Source organism: Seriola aureovittata, chromosome 13, assembly GCF_021018895.1.
Source record: "Seriola aureovittata isolate HTS-2021-v1 ecotype China chromosome 13, ASM2101889v1, whole genome shotgun sequence".
In the NCBI taxonomy this organism is placed as follows: Eukaryota; Metazoa; Chordata; class Actinopteri; order Carangiformes; family Carangidae; genus Seriola; species Seriola aureovittata.
Genome location: NC_079376.1, coordinates 3,677,636 through 3,696,601, shown reverse-complemented (window position 1 = coordinate 3,696,601; position 18,966 = coordinate 3,677,636). Strand labels below are relative to the sequence as shown.

The 18,966-nt window shown below is 36.6% G+C and overlaps 1 protein-coding gene across 1 annotated transcript; it reads left to right on the top strand.

Moving 5' to 3' along the window:
* The first annotated feature begins 12,889 nt into the window (after nucleotides 1-12,889).
* On the top strand, nucleotides 12,890-18,249 carry slc39a9 (solute carrier family 39 member 9). Its single transcript, XM_056393812.1, has 7 exons — nucleotides 12,890-13,388; nucleotides 13,620-13,728; nucleotides 14,608-14,811; nucleotides 15,180-15,248; nucleotides 15,525-15,610; nucleotides 15,840-15,974; nucleotides 16,307-18,249. Exons 1-7 carry the CDS (start codon nucleotides 13,293-13,295, stop codon nucleotides 16,538-16,540), a joined length of 933 nt encoding a protein of 310 aa, XP_056249787.1. The 5' UTR covers nucleotides 12,890-13,292; the 3' UTR covers nucleotides 16,541-18,249.
* Nucleotides 18,250-18,966: the final 717 nt, after the last annotated feature.

Below are 18,966 nucleotides of genomic sequence, written 5' to 3'. Positions count from 1 at the left end.
TATAGTATGTCGTAAAATCAGCAAAAAAAGTCATAGTATAGTATGTAGTAAAATCAGCAAAAAACGTCATAGTATAGTATGTCGTAAAATCATCAAAAAACGTCATAGTATAATATGGCATAAAAACGTCATAGTATAGTATGTCGTAAAATCAGCAAAAAACGTCATAGTATAGTATGTCATAAAAACGGCAAAAAACGTCATAGGATAGTATGTCATAAAAACGTCAAAAAACGTCATAAGATAGTATGGCATAAAATCAGCAAAAAACGTCATAGTATAGTATGTCGTAAAATCAGCAAAAAAAGTCATAGTATAGTATGTCGTAAAATCAGCAAAAAAAGTCATAGTATAGTATGTAGTAAAATCAGCAAAAAACGTCATAGTATAGTATGTCGTAAAATCATCAAAAAACGTCATAGTATAGTATGGCATAAAAACGTCATAGTATAATATGGCATAAAAACGTCATAGTATAGTATGTAGTAAAATCAGCAAAAAACGTCATAGTATAGTATGGCATAAAATCAGCAAAAAACGTCATAGTATAGTATGTCATAAAAACGGCAAAAAACATCATAGGATAGTATGTCATAAAATCAGCAAAAAACGTCATAGTATAGTATGGCATGAAAACGTCAAAAAACGTCATAGGATAGTATGTCATAAAATCAGCAAAAAACGTCATAGTATAGTATGGCATGAAAACGTCAAAAAACGTCATAGGATAGTATGGCATAAAAACGTCATAGTATAGTATGTCGTAAAATCAGTAAAAAACGTCATAGTATTATATGGCATAAAAACGTCATAGTATAGTATGTCGTAAAATCAGCAAAAAACGTCATAGTATAGTATGTCATAAAAACGGCAAAAAACGTCAAAAAACGTCATAGTATAGTATGTCATAAAAACGGCAAAAAACGTCATAGGATAGTATGTCATAAAAACGGCAAAAAACATCATAGGATAGTATGGCATAAAAACGTCATAGTATAGTATGTCGTAAAATCAGCAAAAAAAGTCATAGTATAGTATGTCGTAAAATCAGCAAAAAAAGTCATAGTATAGTATGTCGTAAAATCATCAAAAAACGTCATCGTATAATATATCATCAAAAAACGTCACAGTATAGTATGTCATAAAAATGGCAAAAAACGTCATAGGATAGTATGTAGTAAAATCAGCAAAAAACGTCATAGTATAATATGGCATAAAAACGTCATAGTATAGTATGTCATAAAAACGGCAAAAAACATCATAGTATAGTATGGCATAAAATCAGCAAAAAATGTCATAGTATAGTATGGCATAAAATCAGCAAAAAACGTCATAGTATAGTATGGCATGAAAACGTCAAAAAACGTCATAGGATAGTATGGCATCAAAACGTCATAGTATAGTATGTCGTAAAATCAGCAAAAAACGTCATAGTATAGTATGTCGTAAAATCAGCAAAAAACGTCATAGTATAGTATGGCATGAAAACATCAAAAAACGTCATAGGATAGTATGGCATAAAAACATCATAGTATAGTATGTCATAAAAACAGCAAAAAACGTCATAGTATAGTATGGCATAAAATCAGCAAAAAACGTCATAGTATAGTATGTCATAAAAACGTCAAAAAACGTCATAGTATAGTATGTCGTAAAATCAGCAAAAAACGTCATCATATAGTATGTCATAAAAACGGCAAAAAACGTCATAGTATGTCGTAAAATCAGCAAAAAACGTCATAGTATAGTATGTCATAAAAACGGCAAAAAACGTCATAGTATAGTATGTCGTAAAATCAGCAAAAAACGTCATCGTATAATATAGCATAAAAACGTCAAAAAACGTCATAGCATATTATGGCATAAAAATGCCATAGTATAGTATGTAGTAAAATCAGCAAAAAAAGTCATAGTATAGTATGGCATAAAAACGGCAAAAAAACGTCATAGGATAGTATGGCATGAAAACATCATAGTATAGTATGTCGTAAAATCAGCAAAAAACGTCATAGTATAGTATGGCATAAAAACGCCAAAAAACGTCATAGCATATTATGGCATAAAAATGCCATAGTCTAGTATGTTGTTGGGACTTCAAAACAGGGGCGTCGTGTGGCATAGTGGTCTAAGCAGGCGCCCCATGTACAATCATCACTGCAGTCGGCCCCGGTTCAAATCCCGCATCGGACGGCCCTTCGCTTACCGCATAGTATAATATGTCGTAAAATCAGCAAAAAACGTCATAGTATAGTATGTCGTAAAATCAGCAAAAAACGTCATAGTATACTGTGTCATAAAACGTCAAAAAACGTCATAGGATAGTATGGCATAAAAACGTCAAAAAACGTCATAGCATATTATGGCATAAAAATGCCATAGTTTAGTATGTTGTTAAAACTTCAAAAAACCTCATAATATAGTATGTCATACAATTGTCACAGTATAGTAAGGCATGAAAACGTCATAGTATAGTATGTCATTTAAACGTCAAAAAACGTCATTGTATAGTATGTCGTAAAATCAGCAAAAAACGTCATAGTATGGTATGTTGTAAAATCAGCAAAAAACGTCATAGTATAGTATGTCATAAAAACGGCAAAAAACGTCATAGGATAGTATGGCATAAAAACGTCAAAAAACGTCACTGTATAGTATGTCATAAAAACGGCAAAAAACGTCATAGGATAGTATGGCATAAAAACGTCATAGTATAGTATGTCGTAAAATCAGCAAAAAAAGTCATAGTATAGTATGTCGTAAAATCAGCAAAAAACGTCATAGTATGGTATGTTGTAAAATCAGCAAAAAACGTCATAGTATAGTATGTCATAAAAACGGCAAAAAACGTCATAGGATAGTATGGCATAAAAACGTCAAAAAACGTCACTGTATAGTATGTCATAAGAACGGCAAAAAACGTCATAGGATAGTATGGCATAAAAACGTCATAGTATAGTATGGCATAAAATCAGCAAAAAACGTCATAGTATAGTATGGCATGAAAACGTCAAAAAACGTCATAGGATAGTATGGCATCAAAACGTCATAGTATAGTATGTCGTAAAATCAGCAAAAAACGTCATAGTATAGTATGTCGTAAAATCAGCAAAAAACGTCATAGTATAGTATGTCATAAAAATGGCAAAAAACGTCATAGGATAGTATGGCATAAAAACGTCATAGTATAGTATGTCATAAAAACGGCAAAAAACATCATAGTATAGTATGGCATGAAAACGTCAAAAAACGTCATAGTATAGTATGTCCTAAAATCAGCAAAAAACGTCATAGTATAGTATGGCATAAAATCAGCAAAAAACGTCATAGTATAGTATGGCATGAAAACGTCAAAAAACGTCATAGGATAGTATGGCATCAAAACGTCATAGTATAGTATGTCGTAAAATCAGCAAAAAACGTCATAGTATAGTATGGCATAAAATCAGCAAAAAACGTCATAGTATAGTATGGCATGAAAACGTCAAAAAACGTCATAGGATAGTATGGCATAAAAACATCATAGTATAGTATGTCACAAAACTAGCAAAAAACGTCATAGTATAGTATGGCATAAAATCAGCAAAAAACGTCATAGTATAGTATGTCATAAAAACGTCAAAAAACGTCATAGTATAGTATGTCATAAAAACGTCAAAAAACGTCATAGGATAGTATGGCATAAAACGTCATAGTATAGTATGTCATAAAAACGTCAAAAAACGTCATCGTATAGTATAGCATAAAAACGTCATAGTATGGCATAAAAACGTCAAAAAACGTCATAGTATAGTATGTCGTAAAATCAGCAAAAAACGTCATCGTATAGTATAGCATAAAAACGTCAAAAAACGTCATAGTATAGTATGGCATAAAATGCCATAGTATAGTATGTAGTAAAATCAGCAAAAAAAGTCATAGTATAGTATGGCATAAAAACGGCAAAAAAACGTCATAGGATAGTATGTCATACAAATGCCATAGTCTAGTATGTTGTTGGGACTTCAGAAGTCGTAAAATCAGCAAAAAACGTCATAGCATATTATGGCATAAAAATGCCATAGTCTAGTATGTTGTTGGGACTTCAAAACAGGGGCGTCGTGTGGCATAGTGGTCTAAGAAGGCGCCCCATGTACAATCATCACTGCAGTCGGCCCCGGTTCAAATCCCGCATCGGACGGCCCTTCGCTGCGTGTCGTTCCCCCTCTCTCTGCCTCCCTGTTTCCTGTCTATCTCCACTGTGCTGTCCAATAAAGGCATAAAAAGCCCAAAAACACATACTTATAAAAAAAAAAATTCAAAACGCATATGGCATAAAAATGCCATAGTATAGTATGTCATACAATCGTCACAGTATAGTAAGGCATGAAAACGTCATAGTATAGTATGTAATAAAAACATCGAAAAACGTCATAGTATAGTATGTCATAAAAACGGCAAAAAACGTCATAGGATAGTATGGCATGAAAACGTCATAGTATAGTAAGGCATGAAAACGTCATAGTTTAGCATGTAATAAAAACGTCAAAAAACGTCATAGTATAGTATGTCATAAAAACGGCAAAAAACGTCATAGTATAGTATGTCATAAAAACGGCAAAAAACGTCATAGGATAGTATGGTATGTTGTAAAATCAGCAAAAAACGTCATAGTATAGCATGTCATAAAAACAGCAAAAAACGTCATAGGATAGTATGGCATAAAAACGTCATAGTATAGTATTTCGTAAAATCAGCAAAAAAAGTCATAGTATAGTATGTCGTAAAATCAGCAAATCAGCGACATAAAAACGTTCCCCCTCTCTCTGCCTCCCTGTTTCCTGTCTATCTCCACTGTGCTGTCCAATAAAGGCATAAAAAGCCCAAAAACACATACTTATAAAAAAAAAAATTCAAAACGCATATGGCATAAAAATGCCATAGTATAGTATGTCATACAATCGTCACAGTATAGTAAGGCATGAAAACGTCATAGTATAGTATGTAATAAAAACATCGAAAAACGTCATAGTATAGTATGTCATAAAAACGTCAAAAAACGTCATAGGATAGTATGGCATGAAAACGTCATAGTATAGTAAGGCATGAAAACGTCATAGTTTAGCATGTAATAAAAACGTCAAAAAACGTCATAGTATAGTATGTCATAAAAACGGCAAAAAACGTCATAGTATAGTATGTCATAAAAACGGCAAAAAACGTCATAGGATAGTATGGCATAAAAACGTCATAGTATAGTATGTCGTAAAATCATCAAAAAATGTCATAGTATAGTATGTCGTAAAATCAGCAAAAAACGTCATAGTATAATATGGCATAAAAACGTCATAGTATAGTATGTCATAAAAACGTCAAAAAACGTCATAGTATAGTATGGCATAAAAACGTCAAAAAACGTCATAGTATAGTATGTAATAAAAACATCGAAAAACGTCATAGTATAGCATGTCATAAAAACGGCAAAAAACGTCATAGGATAGTATGGCATGAAAACGTCATAGTATAGTAAGGCATGAAAACGTCATAGTTTAGCATGTAATAAAAACGTCAAAAAACGTCATAGTATAGTATGTCATAAAAACGGCAAAAAACGTCATAGTATAGTATGTCATAAAAACGGCAAAAAACGTCATAGGATAGTATGGCATAAAAACGTCATAGTATAGTATGTCGTAAAATCATCAAAAAATGTCATAGTATAGTATGTCGTAAAATCTGCAAAAAACATCATAGTATAATATGGCATAAAAACGTCATAGTATAGTATGTCATAAAAACGTCAAAAAACGTCATAGTATAGTATGTCATAAAAACGTCAAAAAACGTCATAGTATGGTATGTTGTAAAATCAGCAAAAAACGTCATAGTATAGCATGTCATAAAAACAGCAAAAAACGTCATAGGATAGTATGGCATAAAAACGTCATAGTATAGTATTTCGTAAAATCAGCAAAAAAAGTCATAGTATAGTATGTCGTAAAATCAGCAAAAAAAGTCATAGTATAGTATGTAGTAAAATCATCAAAAAACGTCATAGTATAGTATGTCATAAAAATGGCAAAAAACGTCATAGGATAGTATGGCATAAAAACGTCATAGTATAGTATGTAGTAAAATCATCAAAAAACGTCATAGTATAGTATGTCATAAAAACAGCAAAAAACATCATAGGATAGTATGGCATGAAAACGTCAAAAAACGTCATAGGATGGTATAGCATAAAAACGTCATAGTATAGTATGTCGTAAAATCAGCAAAAAACGTCATAGTATAGTATGGCATGAAAACGTCAAAAAACGTCATAGGATAGTATGGCATAAAAACATCATAGTATAGTATGTCATAAAACCAGCAAAAAACGTCATAGTATAGTATGTCATAAAAACGTCAAAAAACGTCATAGTATAGTATGTCATAAAAACGTCAAAAAACGTCATAGGATAGTATGGCATAAAACGTCATAGTATAGTATGTCATAAAAACGGCATAAAACGTCATAGTATAGTATGTCGTAAAATCAGCAAAAAACGTCATAGTATAGTATGTCATAAAAACGGCAAAAAACGTCATAGTATAGTATGTCGTAAAATCAGCAAAAAACGTCATCGTATAGTATAGCATAAAAACGTCAAAAAACGTCATAGGATAGTATGGCATAAAATGCCATAGTATAGTATGTAGTAAAATCAGCAAAAAAAGTCATAGTATAGTATGGCATAAAAACGGCAAAAAAACGTCATAGGATAGTAAGGCATGAAAACGTCATAGTATATTATGGCATACAAATGCCATAGTCTAGTATGTTGTTGGGACTTCAGAAGTCGTAAAATCAGCAAAAAACGTCATAGCATATTATGGCATAAAAATGCCATAGTCTAGTATGTTGTTGGGACTTCAAAACAGGGGCGTCGTGTGGCATAGTGGTCTAAGAAGGCGCCCCATGTACAATCATCACTGCAGTCGGCCCCGGTTCAAATCCCGCATCGGACGGCCCTTCGCTGCGTGTCGTTCCCCCTCTCTCTGCCTCCCTGTTTCCTGTCTATCTCCACTGTGCTGTCCAATAAAGGCATAAAAAGCCCAAAAACACATACTTATAAAAAAAAAATTCAAAACGCATATGGCATAAAAATGCCATAGTATAGTATGTCATACAATCGTCACAGTATAGTAAGGCATGAAAACGTCATAGTATAGTATGTAATAAAAACATCGAAAAACGTCATAGTATAGTATGTCATAAAAACGGCAAAAAACGTCATAGGATAGTATGGCATGAAAACGTCATAGTATAGTAAGGCATGAAAACGTCATAGTTTAGCATGTAATAAAAACGTCAAAAAACGTCATAGTATAGTATGTCGTAAAATCAGCAAAAAACGTCATAGTATAATATGGCATAAAAACGTCATAGTATAGTATGTCATAAAAACGTCAAAAAACGTCATAGTATAGTATGGCATAAAAACGTCAAAAAACGTCATAGTATAGTATGTAATAAAAACATCGAAAAACGTCATAGTATAGCATGTCATAAAAACGGCAAAAAACGTCATAGGATAGTATGGCATGAAAACGTCATAGTTTAGCATGTAATAAAAACGTCAAAAAACGTCATAGTATAGTATGTCATAAAAACGGCAAAAAACGTCATAGTATAGTATGTCATAAAAACGGCAAAAAACGTCATAGGATAGTATGGCATAAAAACGTCATAGTATAGTATGTCGTAAAATCATCAAAAAATGTCATAGTATAGTATGTCGTAAAATCTGCAAAAAACGTCATAGTATAATATGGCATAAAAACGTCATAGTATAGTATGTCATAAAAACGTCAAAAAACGTCATAGTATAGTATGTCATAAAAACGTCAAAAAACGTCATAGTATGGTATGTTGTAAAATCAGCAAAAAACGTCATAGTATAGCATGTCATAAAAACAGCAAAAAACGTCATAGGATAGTATGGCATAAAAACGTCATAGTATAGTATTTCGTAAAATCAGCAAAAAAAGTCATAGTATAGTATGTCGTAAAATCAGCAAAAAAAGTCATAGTATAGTATGTAGTAAAATCAGCAAAAAACATCATAGTATAGTATGTAGTAAAATCAGCAAAAAAAGTCATAGTATAGTATGTCGTAAAATCAGCAAAAAACGTCATAGTATAGTATGTCATAAAAACGGCAAAAAATGTCATAGTATAGTATGGCATAAAAACGGCAAAAAACGTCATAGGATAGTATGGCATAAAAACGTCATAGTATAGTATGTCGTAAAATCAGCAAAAAACGTCATAGTATAGTATGTCGTAAAATCAGTAAAAAACATCATAGTATACTGTGTCATAAAACGTCATAGTATAGTATGTAATAAAAACATCAAAAAACGTCATAGTATATTTATGTCGTAAAATCAGCAAAAAACGTCATAGTATACTGTGTCATAAAACGTAAAAAAACGTCATAGCATATTATGGCATGAAAATGACAGTCTAGTATGTTGTTAAAACTTCAAAAAACCTCATAGTATAGTATGCCATACAATTGTCACAGTATAGTAAGGCATGAAAACGTCATAGTATAGCATGTAATAAAAACGTCAAAAAACGTCATGGGATAGTATGTCGTAAAATCAGCAAAAAACGTCATAGTATAGTATGTCGTAAAATTAGCAAAAAACGTCATAGGATAGTATGGCATGAAAACGTCAAAAAACGTCATAGGATAGTATGGCATGAAAACGTCAAAAAACGTCATAGGATAGTATGGCATAAAACGTCATAGTATAGTATGGCATGAAAACGTCAAAAAATGTCATAGGATAGTATGTCGTAAAATCAGCAAAAAACGTCATAGTATAGTATGTCGTAAAATTAGCAAAAAACGTCATAGTATAGTATGGCATAAAAACGTCATAGTATAGTATGTCGTAAAATCAGCAAAAAACGTCATAGTATAGTATGTCGTAAAATCAGCAAAAAACATCATAGTATACTGTGTCATAAAACGTCATAGTATAGTATGTAATAAAATCAGCAAAAAACGTCATAGTATAGTATGTCGTAAAATCAGCAAAAAACATCATAGTATACTGTGTCATAAAACGTCATAGTATAGTATGTAATAAAAACATCAAAAAACGTCATAGTATATTTATGTCGTAAAATCAGCAAAAAACGTCATAGTATACTGTGTCATAAAACGTAAAAAAACGTCATAGCATATTATGGCATGAAAATGACAGTCTAGTATGTTGTTAAAACTTCAAAAAACGTTATAGTATATTATGTCTTAAAAATGTCATAGTATAGTATGGCATAAAACGTCATAGTATAGCATGTAATAAAAACGTCAAAAAACGTCACGGGATAGTATGTCGTAAAATCAGCAAAAAACTTCATAGTATAGTATGTCGTAAAATTAGCAAAAAACGTCATAGGATAGTATGGCATGAAAACGTCAAAAAACGTCATAGGATAGTATGGCATAAAACGTCATAGTATAGTATGGCATGAAAACGTCAAAAAACGTCATAGGATAGTATGGCATAAAACGTCATAGTATAGTATGGCATGAAAACGTCAAAAAACGTCATAGGATAGTATGTCGTAAAATCAGCAAAAAACGTCATAGGATAGTATGGCATGAAAACGTCAAAAAACGTCATAGGATAGTATGGCATGAAAACGTCAAAAAACGTCATAGGATAGTATGGCATAAAATCAGCAAAAAACGTCATAGTATAGTATGGCATGAAAACGTCAAAAAACGTCATAGGATAGTATGTCGTAAAATCAGCAAAAAACGTCATAGTATAGTATGTCGTAAAATTAGCAAAAAACGTCATAGGATAGTATGGCATGAAAACGTCAAAAAACGTCATAGGATAGTATGGCATGAAAACGTCAAAAAACGTCATAGGATAGTATGGCATAAAATCAGCAAAAAACGTCATAGTATACTGTGTCATAAAACGTCAAAAAACGTCATAGTATACTGTGTCATAAAAACGTCAAAAAACGTCATAGCATATTATGGCATAAAAATGCCATAGTCTAGTATGTTATTAAAACTTCAAAAAACCTCATAGTATAGTATGTCATACAATTGTCACAGTATAGTAAGGCATGAAAACGTCATCGTATAGTATGTCATAAAAACTTCAAAAAACGTTATAGTATATTATGTCTTAAAAACGTCATAGTATAGTATGTCGTAAAATCAGCAAAAAACATTATATGGTATGTCATAAAAACATCAAAAAATGTCATGGTATAGTATGTCATAAAAACATCAAATGACATCATAGTAAAGTATGTCATAAAAACGTCATAGTATAGCATGTCATAAAAACTTCAAAAGACGTCAATTCATAGTATGTCATAAAAACTTCAAAAAACGTCATTGTATAGTATGTCATAAAAACGTCATAGTATAGTAAGGAATGAAAACGTCATAGTACAGTATGGCGTTAAAAGATCAAAAACAGTATAGTATGGCACAAAAACGTCATACTATAGTAAGGCATGAAAACTTCATAGTACAGTATGTCGTAAAAATATCAAAAAAGGTCATAGTATAGTAAGGCAAAAAAACAATTGAGATACAGACACAATGTGGCAAAAGTTCTTTAATGGCAACTGTTCAATGAGTGAGGGATAGAGTTTAGGGGGAATGTTGGGGGGGGGCGAAGGACCCGGGTAGAAAAATGTCAGAGTAAAATGTCAGAGTATATAAGGCATGAACAGTTATAAGAATGTCATAGTATAGAAAGACATAAGTCATAAAAATGTCATGGTATATTATGTCATAAAAACAGCAAAAAACGAATAGTATAGTATGGCATAGAAATGTAAGATGTAAAATGTAAGGCATGAAAACGATTCAGACACAGAAACAACCAGTGTGGTAACAGTTCTTTAATGGCAACTGTTCAATGAGTGAGGGACAGAGTTTTGGGGGAATGTTGGGGGGTGAAGGATCCGGGTTGTTGCAGAAGGAGAGTGGAGGTTGAGGAACAGGTGAGCGAGGTACCCAGTGCTGGACAACGCCCCTGCTTCAACGCACACACAAGGCGGAACATTGGAAAACTGCTGCAGTCAGAGAGGGGCTGTGACAGTGACGCATAAAAAGTCATAGTATAACAAGGAGTAAAACTGTCATGGTACAGTAAGGCATATAACGTCATAAAAACATCATAGTATATTAAAGCATGAACAGTCATAAGAATGTCATAGTAAAGTATGGCATAAAAAGTCATAAAAACCTCATAGTATAGTAAGGCATAAAAACAAAAAATTTCATAATATATTATGTCATAAAACCATCATGGTAAATAAGGCATAAAAACATCATAGTACAGTATGGCATGAAAACGTCATATTGTAGTATGTCATAAAAACAGCAAAAAACATCAAAGTATAGTAAGACATAAAAAGTCATAAAAACCTCATAGTATAGTAAGGTATAAAAACAGCAAAAAATGGCATAGTAAATAAGGTATTAAAACGTCATAGTATAGTATGTCATAAAAACAGCAAAAAACTTCATAGAATAGTATGTTATAAAATAGTATGTAACATCATAGTATAGCATGGCAAAAAAAAACTCATAGTATAGCAAGGCATAAAACCTCATAAAAACATCATAGTATATTAAAGCATGAAAGGTAAGAAAAACGTCAGAGTATATTAAGGCGTGAACAGTGATTAGAATGTTATATTAAAGTAAGGCATGAAAACGTCAAAAATCTTCATAGCATAGTTTGGCATGAAAACGTCATAATTTAGTATGTTATTAAATAGGGAAAAAAAAGTCATGGTAAGGCATGAAAACATCACAGTATAAATAAGGAATAAAAAGTCATAGTATGGTAAGGCGTCACGTTCTGGTTAAAATGCTGTTTGGACCCCAGTGCAGATTCAGACACAGAAACAACCAGTAATTAAAGTCCGGCCAGTGAGTGGAGAGCTTGGGTTCTAATTACACACAGGTGAGCCAGGTACCCAGTGCTGTCACTCCCTTGCTAGGAAGCACACACGTAGACAAGGGGGAAGAAACACAGGGGAAGACAGACAGGGAAAATAAACACGGGAAACACTGGGAAACTCCTGCAGTCACAGAGAGGCTGTGACAGTGAGGCGTAAAAAGTCATAGTATAGTAGTATTATATATTTTATTATAGCATTATAGTCGCCAAATAAACTAATGTGCATGTCTTTGGACTGTTGGAGGAAGCCAGAGCGAACTCGGAGCAGGCAAAGGGAGAACATGCAAATGCCACACAAAAAGGCCCCAGGTCCAGGGTTCGAAGCTTCTCATTGTGAGGCGACAGTTCTAACCACTTTACCACTGTGTCGTCCCATAAATAAAATCATGTTATAGTAAGGCATAATAAAATCATAGTATTCATGGCAACATTCTCATGGGATTTTTCGGGAGTAATTAAACTTTCAGCCAATCAAGAGTTAGCAAGCTTAAATCGGTTCCTCTTGGAGACATAACCTCTTGGAGATCACATCGGAATGATCTAATATGAATTTAATCCAGACATAGTGCGAACGAGTTCACTCAAATATAGGCAGGGACAATTCTGTCCTCTCAAAGTATTAGTAGGGACATGTCCCCACCGTCCATATGCAAACCTACAACTTCGAATTTGATGTGGTGAATTTCAAAAATATATTATTATTTGTTACCCGTTTGTTTTTAAATTTTATAAACATTGGACATATCAGTTCTTAAATAAAAGAACAAATGCAATTTCAATGAAGGGACACCTCATCATCATCCTCCTCCTCCTCCTCCTCTTCTTCTTCCAGCGGGTCTCGCGGAGACGTGGCAGCTGGCTGACGGGATGAACTGTGACCCGGAAGTATTTTTATCGGCACCAAACAAGAAGATGATCAGTTAGCCACTCTGTGAGCTGCTAACCTAGTCGGGAAGTTGCAATATTATGTTGTTGACAGCTGAATCTTGAAGAAACGATGCGGGTTATCGGCTGTTTGCAGGTGAAGGTTAACGTGTCAGGGTTCTTCATTGTTAAGATTTGAGAGCCGGAAAAATTACCGAAGCTAGTTAGCTTAGCTTCGCTAACGGTATCGAGGCCAGAGGCTGTATCGTCTCTGTTTAGTTAACGTGGATGTTCGGCAGGAGGCTGAACTAAACTAACAACGGTCGTTAACTAACGGCCACTGTACGGGGCATGCTGTTTAACTCGACGAGCACGAATAAGAGTCCGTGTTAAAAGTGTAGGTGTATTTTAGCAGGAGATTAGCCGAAAAGAAAAGTGCAGCCATGGACGATTTTAGCTCGATCAGCCTGCTCTCTCTTGCGATGCTGGTGGGATGTTATGTGGCCGGGACAATTCCTTTAGCAGTCAACTTTTCAGAGGTGAGTTTCTAACACGCGAGTGCTTCCTGAAAGCTTGCACTGCTAAGCTAACTTTCTCAACAGTCACATTCCCAAAGTGATAGTTCACCCGTCAGTGCCTTTTGATCAGAGGTATTGATTGTATCATGAGCTGTGTAATGTTATCAGGCGGCGACCTGTGTTTTATAGGACAAAACAAACAATCAGTGAGACCGTCTTATGCTTGAGATTTGTTTCTCTTTGTTTCTCCAGGAGAAGCTGAAGCTGATCACTGTGCTGGGAGCCGGGCTGCTCTGTGGAACTGCACTTGCTGTTATCATTCCTGAAGGGGTCCACGCACTGTATGAGGAAATCCTTGAAGGTAGACTTCAGTCACGTGGTTCCCGAGTGTATTTCTATCATAACTAATGCCACAGTGACACTGAAGGGTGATCTTGAACACAGCTCTTAGTGTCAGCTCGTTCGATTACTCTACAAGTTACCTGGAAAAGTTTGTACTTACAGTTTGTGGTTCTTGTCCTGTGTTTAAACTAATTTGATGATGGGTGTCCTATTGGCCTCAGGGTGAAGACTCAGACCATTTAATTGAAATGTTCTGTATGTGACCGGATGCTCTTTGTCAGGAGTGCCACAGGCCAGAAAGACACTGGCAGAAAACTAAGAGTAGAGCCTTTGCACACACTGAGCGATTAATTAGGAACACCTGTGCACCTGCTTTGTTACGCAATTATCCAATCAGCCCATCGTGTTGCAGCAGTGCAATGCATAAGATCATGCGGATACAGGTCATGAAACAAACCTGAAGAATGTGATGCAATCATGTCAACATGGACATAGTCAAGCCAAGCAAAGGGAGACTAATACCCAGTACTAGTAATAAAAATGCTCTGTTAGTGTAAAGACATAAATACTTGCCTGTGTACAGTTTGAATCATATTCAAACAGAGCAAAGTTCTGTGAGAGGTAAAGTACAACCGGCTGATGTTATGTAACATGCTGTGTACAACGCATGAGGAATGCTACATGGGTTTGTGACGGTCTCTCTGCTCAGCAGCGTCACTCTGTTCTTGATACATTAAGCTAACTGTGTTGTTGAACAGTCCATCCGCCTCTGTCTGTTCTCTCCTGACCTACGTGTGTGTGTGTGTGTGTGTGTGTGTGTGTGTGTGTGTGTGTGTGTGTGTGTGTGTGTGTGTGTGTGTGTGTGTGTGTGTGTGCGTGCGTGCGTGCGTGCGTGCAGGTGGAAGCCACAGTCAGGGCCAGGTTGGAGTTGTGGAGGTGTCCGAGACGAAGGCTGAAGCAGAAGTGGCCCTCGGTGCCGGTGGGAAACATGAACACAGCCACGAGCAGCTTCACGCCTGCATCGGAGTGTCTCTGGTCCTGGGCTTCGTCTTCATGCTGCTGGTGGACCAGATAGGAAGTTCTCATGTGCACAACACTGAAGGTCAGTGTTACAAGATGAAAGCATCCACAGGACTCGCTCCTTTTTAAAATTCACAGTTCGCAGGTCTGGAATGAGTTCTGGGAAAACGTGGCTTGGTGACAGCAGCTTTGTCAATAATATTCTCCAGAAGACAATCATTTTGTTGAATTACACCCAATCCACCCACACACTCAGCACAGTCAGCACAGAACCAGCCCAGAGCTTTTGTTTGAGCAGCTAATGCGTGCCAACATGCGACACCACGCGATTCTTATCCAGATTCAGATTCAATCTATAATTATTGCTTTGTTCTGCTTTTATATATTTGTTAAACATATAAAAATGGTCATTGCAAATATTTTCAGACAGTTTTTTTGTGTCTGGTTTAGATCCAGAGTCAGCGAGAGTCACCTCTTCAAAAATCACCACCACCCTGGGTCTGGTGGTCCACGCTGCAGGTAGGTCTCAGGTCTCCTGATGGTACAAGATCTCATCAGTGTAACTGTCAACACTGGTGCTGTGATAAAGGCCACGTCCACACTGCTACGTTTTCCTTTTAAAACGCATCTATTTTGAAATGAAAACATAGTCGTGTGGATGTAGCCAGAGAATGTTCTTCTCACTACTTTACTCCAACAAAATGCAAATGTGATCAGACAACTCAGATATTCACTGACTTTATTATAATCAATACTTTGTTAATGCTGTTGTCATGAACGTCCTCTTTGTCTCAGCTGATGGAGTGGCGCTCGGAGCTGCTGCCTCTACCTCTCAGACCAGCGTTCAGCTCATTGTCTTTGTAGCCATCATGCTGCACAAGGTAATAATGCTTCATATCATGTTCATAGTTTAGATTTATGGGATGTGTATGTACAAATTAATGCACATGTGAGAATTAGCTGAGTTTAAAAAAGCCATTTAGGAATTCGTGATGGGCACTTTTCATTGTTTTATAGACCAAATGATTAAGTGATAAAATAATCTGCCAGTCATTCAATAAGCAGCAGTGCATTATGGATGTGAATCTATGTGAACCTTGTCGTCTGCAGGCCCCAGCAGCGTTTGGCCTGGTCTCTTTCCTGATGCATGCTGGTCTTGAGAGGAACCGCATCCGCAAACATCTCCTGGTCTTCGCCCTGGCAGCACCCGTCCTCGCCATGCTCACGTTTTTAGGCCTCAGTCAGGTAAATATTACAATCTATGAAATATAAGTTATCACATTTATTTCTCTCTCCTCTCCTAGAGGATTATTTCTTGTCAGTCATGTGTCTTAAATTTTACTCTGAAATGACCCAGCCTGAGCTCGAGCAGCTGTCATCTTCTTACACTGTATTACACAAATGTGAGTCAGGGCTTTGTCTTGGAACACCAGTGTGGATGGTAAGACTTCAGACAAGACATGTTTGAGATAAGATTAAATTTCATTAGCAATAAGAAATTAAATAACTGTGATAACGATAAATGGATTTCATCAGTATGTGATCCAGCTGAGAGGAAATGTTTCTTCTCCCCTCAGAGCAGCAAAGAGGCCCTGTCAGACATCAACGCCACAGGTGTCGCCATGCTGTTCTCCGCCGGCACCTTCCTCTACGTGGCCACCGTCCACGTCCTCCCTGAGGTGGGCGGCGGCGGCCACAGCCACGCTCCGGCGGGAGGGAACGGAGGGAAAGGACTGAGCAAGGTGGAAGTGGGAGCGCTGGTGCTGGGCTGCCTCATCCCTCTGGTGCTGTCAGTCGGTCACCACCATTAGACCCCGCGGCTCAGGACGGAGTGAAGACGGGTGTACAGGGGAAAGAAGCAGAAACAGAGACTTCAAACATTGTGGATTTAAATGTCTTATTGCTTGTCTGCTGATGGACCTCGCGGACCAGACTGGTGCTCGTTGCGGGGACATCTCATGACTCAAAACTGAATATGAAACAGGGAACGAATGATGTTAGGGAAATCAGAGTTGTTGCGGTGACGACCAAGGCACACGACAATGTTTTTTTTTTGTTTTTTTCTTCTTCTTCTTCTTCCTCCTGACACTGATGACGAAACATGGTACAGCTACTGTATGTGTCCATTTCTGCCACCAGATATATTGATCTTCTTCTGCGAGGCCAGAGGACAGTCAGCTCAGTTAATCTAGATCACTGTGGAGCTTTCAGTGTTGCATTATTGTGCTTGTCCAAAAGTCAAAGAACCAACCCTGATTTCATCACAGTGACGTTTTGCTAGACGGCAGTTGCACAGTGAGATTTAGATAGTCTTGATCAAACTTGTGATATCGAGAAAGTAAAACCTTTTTTTAATATAATTGTACAGATCTCTTAGCAACAATCCAGACTGATTTGAACTGATTTTCAAGTGCCATATTAGCGAGTTTGGAGCAGAAGAAACTGCGGCGTGAGGACGTTACAGTTTGTAGTTTCTTATTTTTCTTAGCAACACAGATGTTGTTCTCGCAGCCAGCTGTGGAGCAGGAGGAGGGATCAGCCTGAGTAAACCAGCCAGAAGCTCCTTACAGTTTTTGCTTTGGTTGGCGAGTTCGTCAAACATGCGGATGTTTATCCTGTTAGAAAAATCAGTGGTGACGAGCTGTTTCTTGGCCTGATGGGAAGCCGAGTTATAATGGCCACTGATGGTGTGTTTCTTATAAAACCACGCGCTTAGGTTTCTGGTCTCGTCAGTTCAAAGTGGAGCTCTGCGTGAGGACGAGACGCAGCCAGCTTCAACGCATCGCAACAAAATCTGTCACTTTTCTTTGACCTGTTTAGTTTCTGGATGTTTATTTCTGTTCTGTTTTACCTGGAGAGTAATTCTAGAGATTACAGGAAAGATGTATAGAAGTGTCTTCAGTGACTCTGACTACAGAGCGTTACTAAGCTTCTTTAGAGATGGAGGGTCATTTCAGCAGCTCTGAATGAATGAGTGACTCGTCCTCTGGAGGTCGTGACCTGGATGAACTTGTGTAGGGACCATCGGCTCAGGAGGACAGACATCTTACAGGTTTTGTGAGAATTTTGAACAAACCTATTTTTTTTAGTTAGTTTGCTCCTCAATAATTAATTATACCTGAGCAATAATTGTAAGAAAAAAGAAAAAAAAAAAGGGGGCGAACTCGGGAGTGCAGCTGAGTGAAATGGCTACAGAAGGTTCGCCTTCATCTTCAAAGCACTCGTTATGTGATTCACATATCAAGGTCTGTCAGATAGATGCTCTTGAACGCAGCCTTGCCCCGACGTCCCCGTCTCTGCTCCATTAGAACGTGAAGCGGTTGATGCATTAAAATCTTAAGTAGGCTGCTCCCTCTTCTATCAGGACACATGGATATTGTGAGTGTTTCTGTATCACTGTGCCTGCTCACAGCAGAGCTCATGTGTATGTATATGTATGTTGTACAGAGAAACTTCTTCTTCCACAGTCACCACAGGTGGAACTGCTTACTCACAAATACATTTTTATTTTTTAACTTGAGTTTGTTTGGACATGGACGGACTGGTGTTTTCAGCACCGACACAAGAGGCTGCAGACGGTCTGACGAGTCTCTGTTTTATGTCTAAATTTAATGGTTTTACGCTCAACCTCTCAGTTAATTCCAACTTCTATGACGAGAAGAACCTCCTGTGATGTTTTAACGAGATACAGCAGCGGGTCGCACACAGACCAGCAGCTGCATGACTGTTTCATTTGTTGCGGGACGCTGTGTATGTAATACAAAAGGGAAAAACACACCACTGTGTTGCTCTACGCCCGGGTGTGTTGGCGGACGGCCCCATTATGTGCAATTTCCTCTTTCTTAACAACGTTACGTAAGAATACCTGCTGAGATCTGGTTTTCCATCCTTACAAAAAAACATATAGATGAATTCAGGGTTTATGCGTATATGATTAGTGATTAGCATAATTGTTGCTGATTCATTTCCTGTCCCTTGGTCAGGCTTTGAAGCCCCTGAACTGTTTTTCTCAGATTAAATACTCATGACTAAATAAGCAGCAAAGTTAAAGTTGAAGAAAAAAACACCAGCTCTTATTCATTAATATTGAAACACTCAGCTCATATGCTTCATCAGGACCGTGTGGGAGCCCATTGATCAGATCTGACTGACGGCGCCCAGACAAAAACACAAAGCTCAGAGCCTTTACAATTCATTCATGTTGGTCACATTTCTTCTTCTGGGGGGATTAAGACTC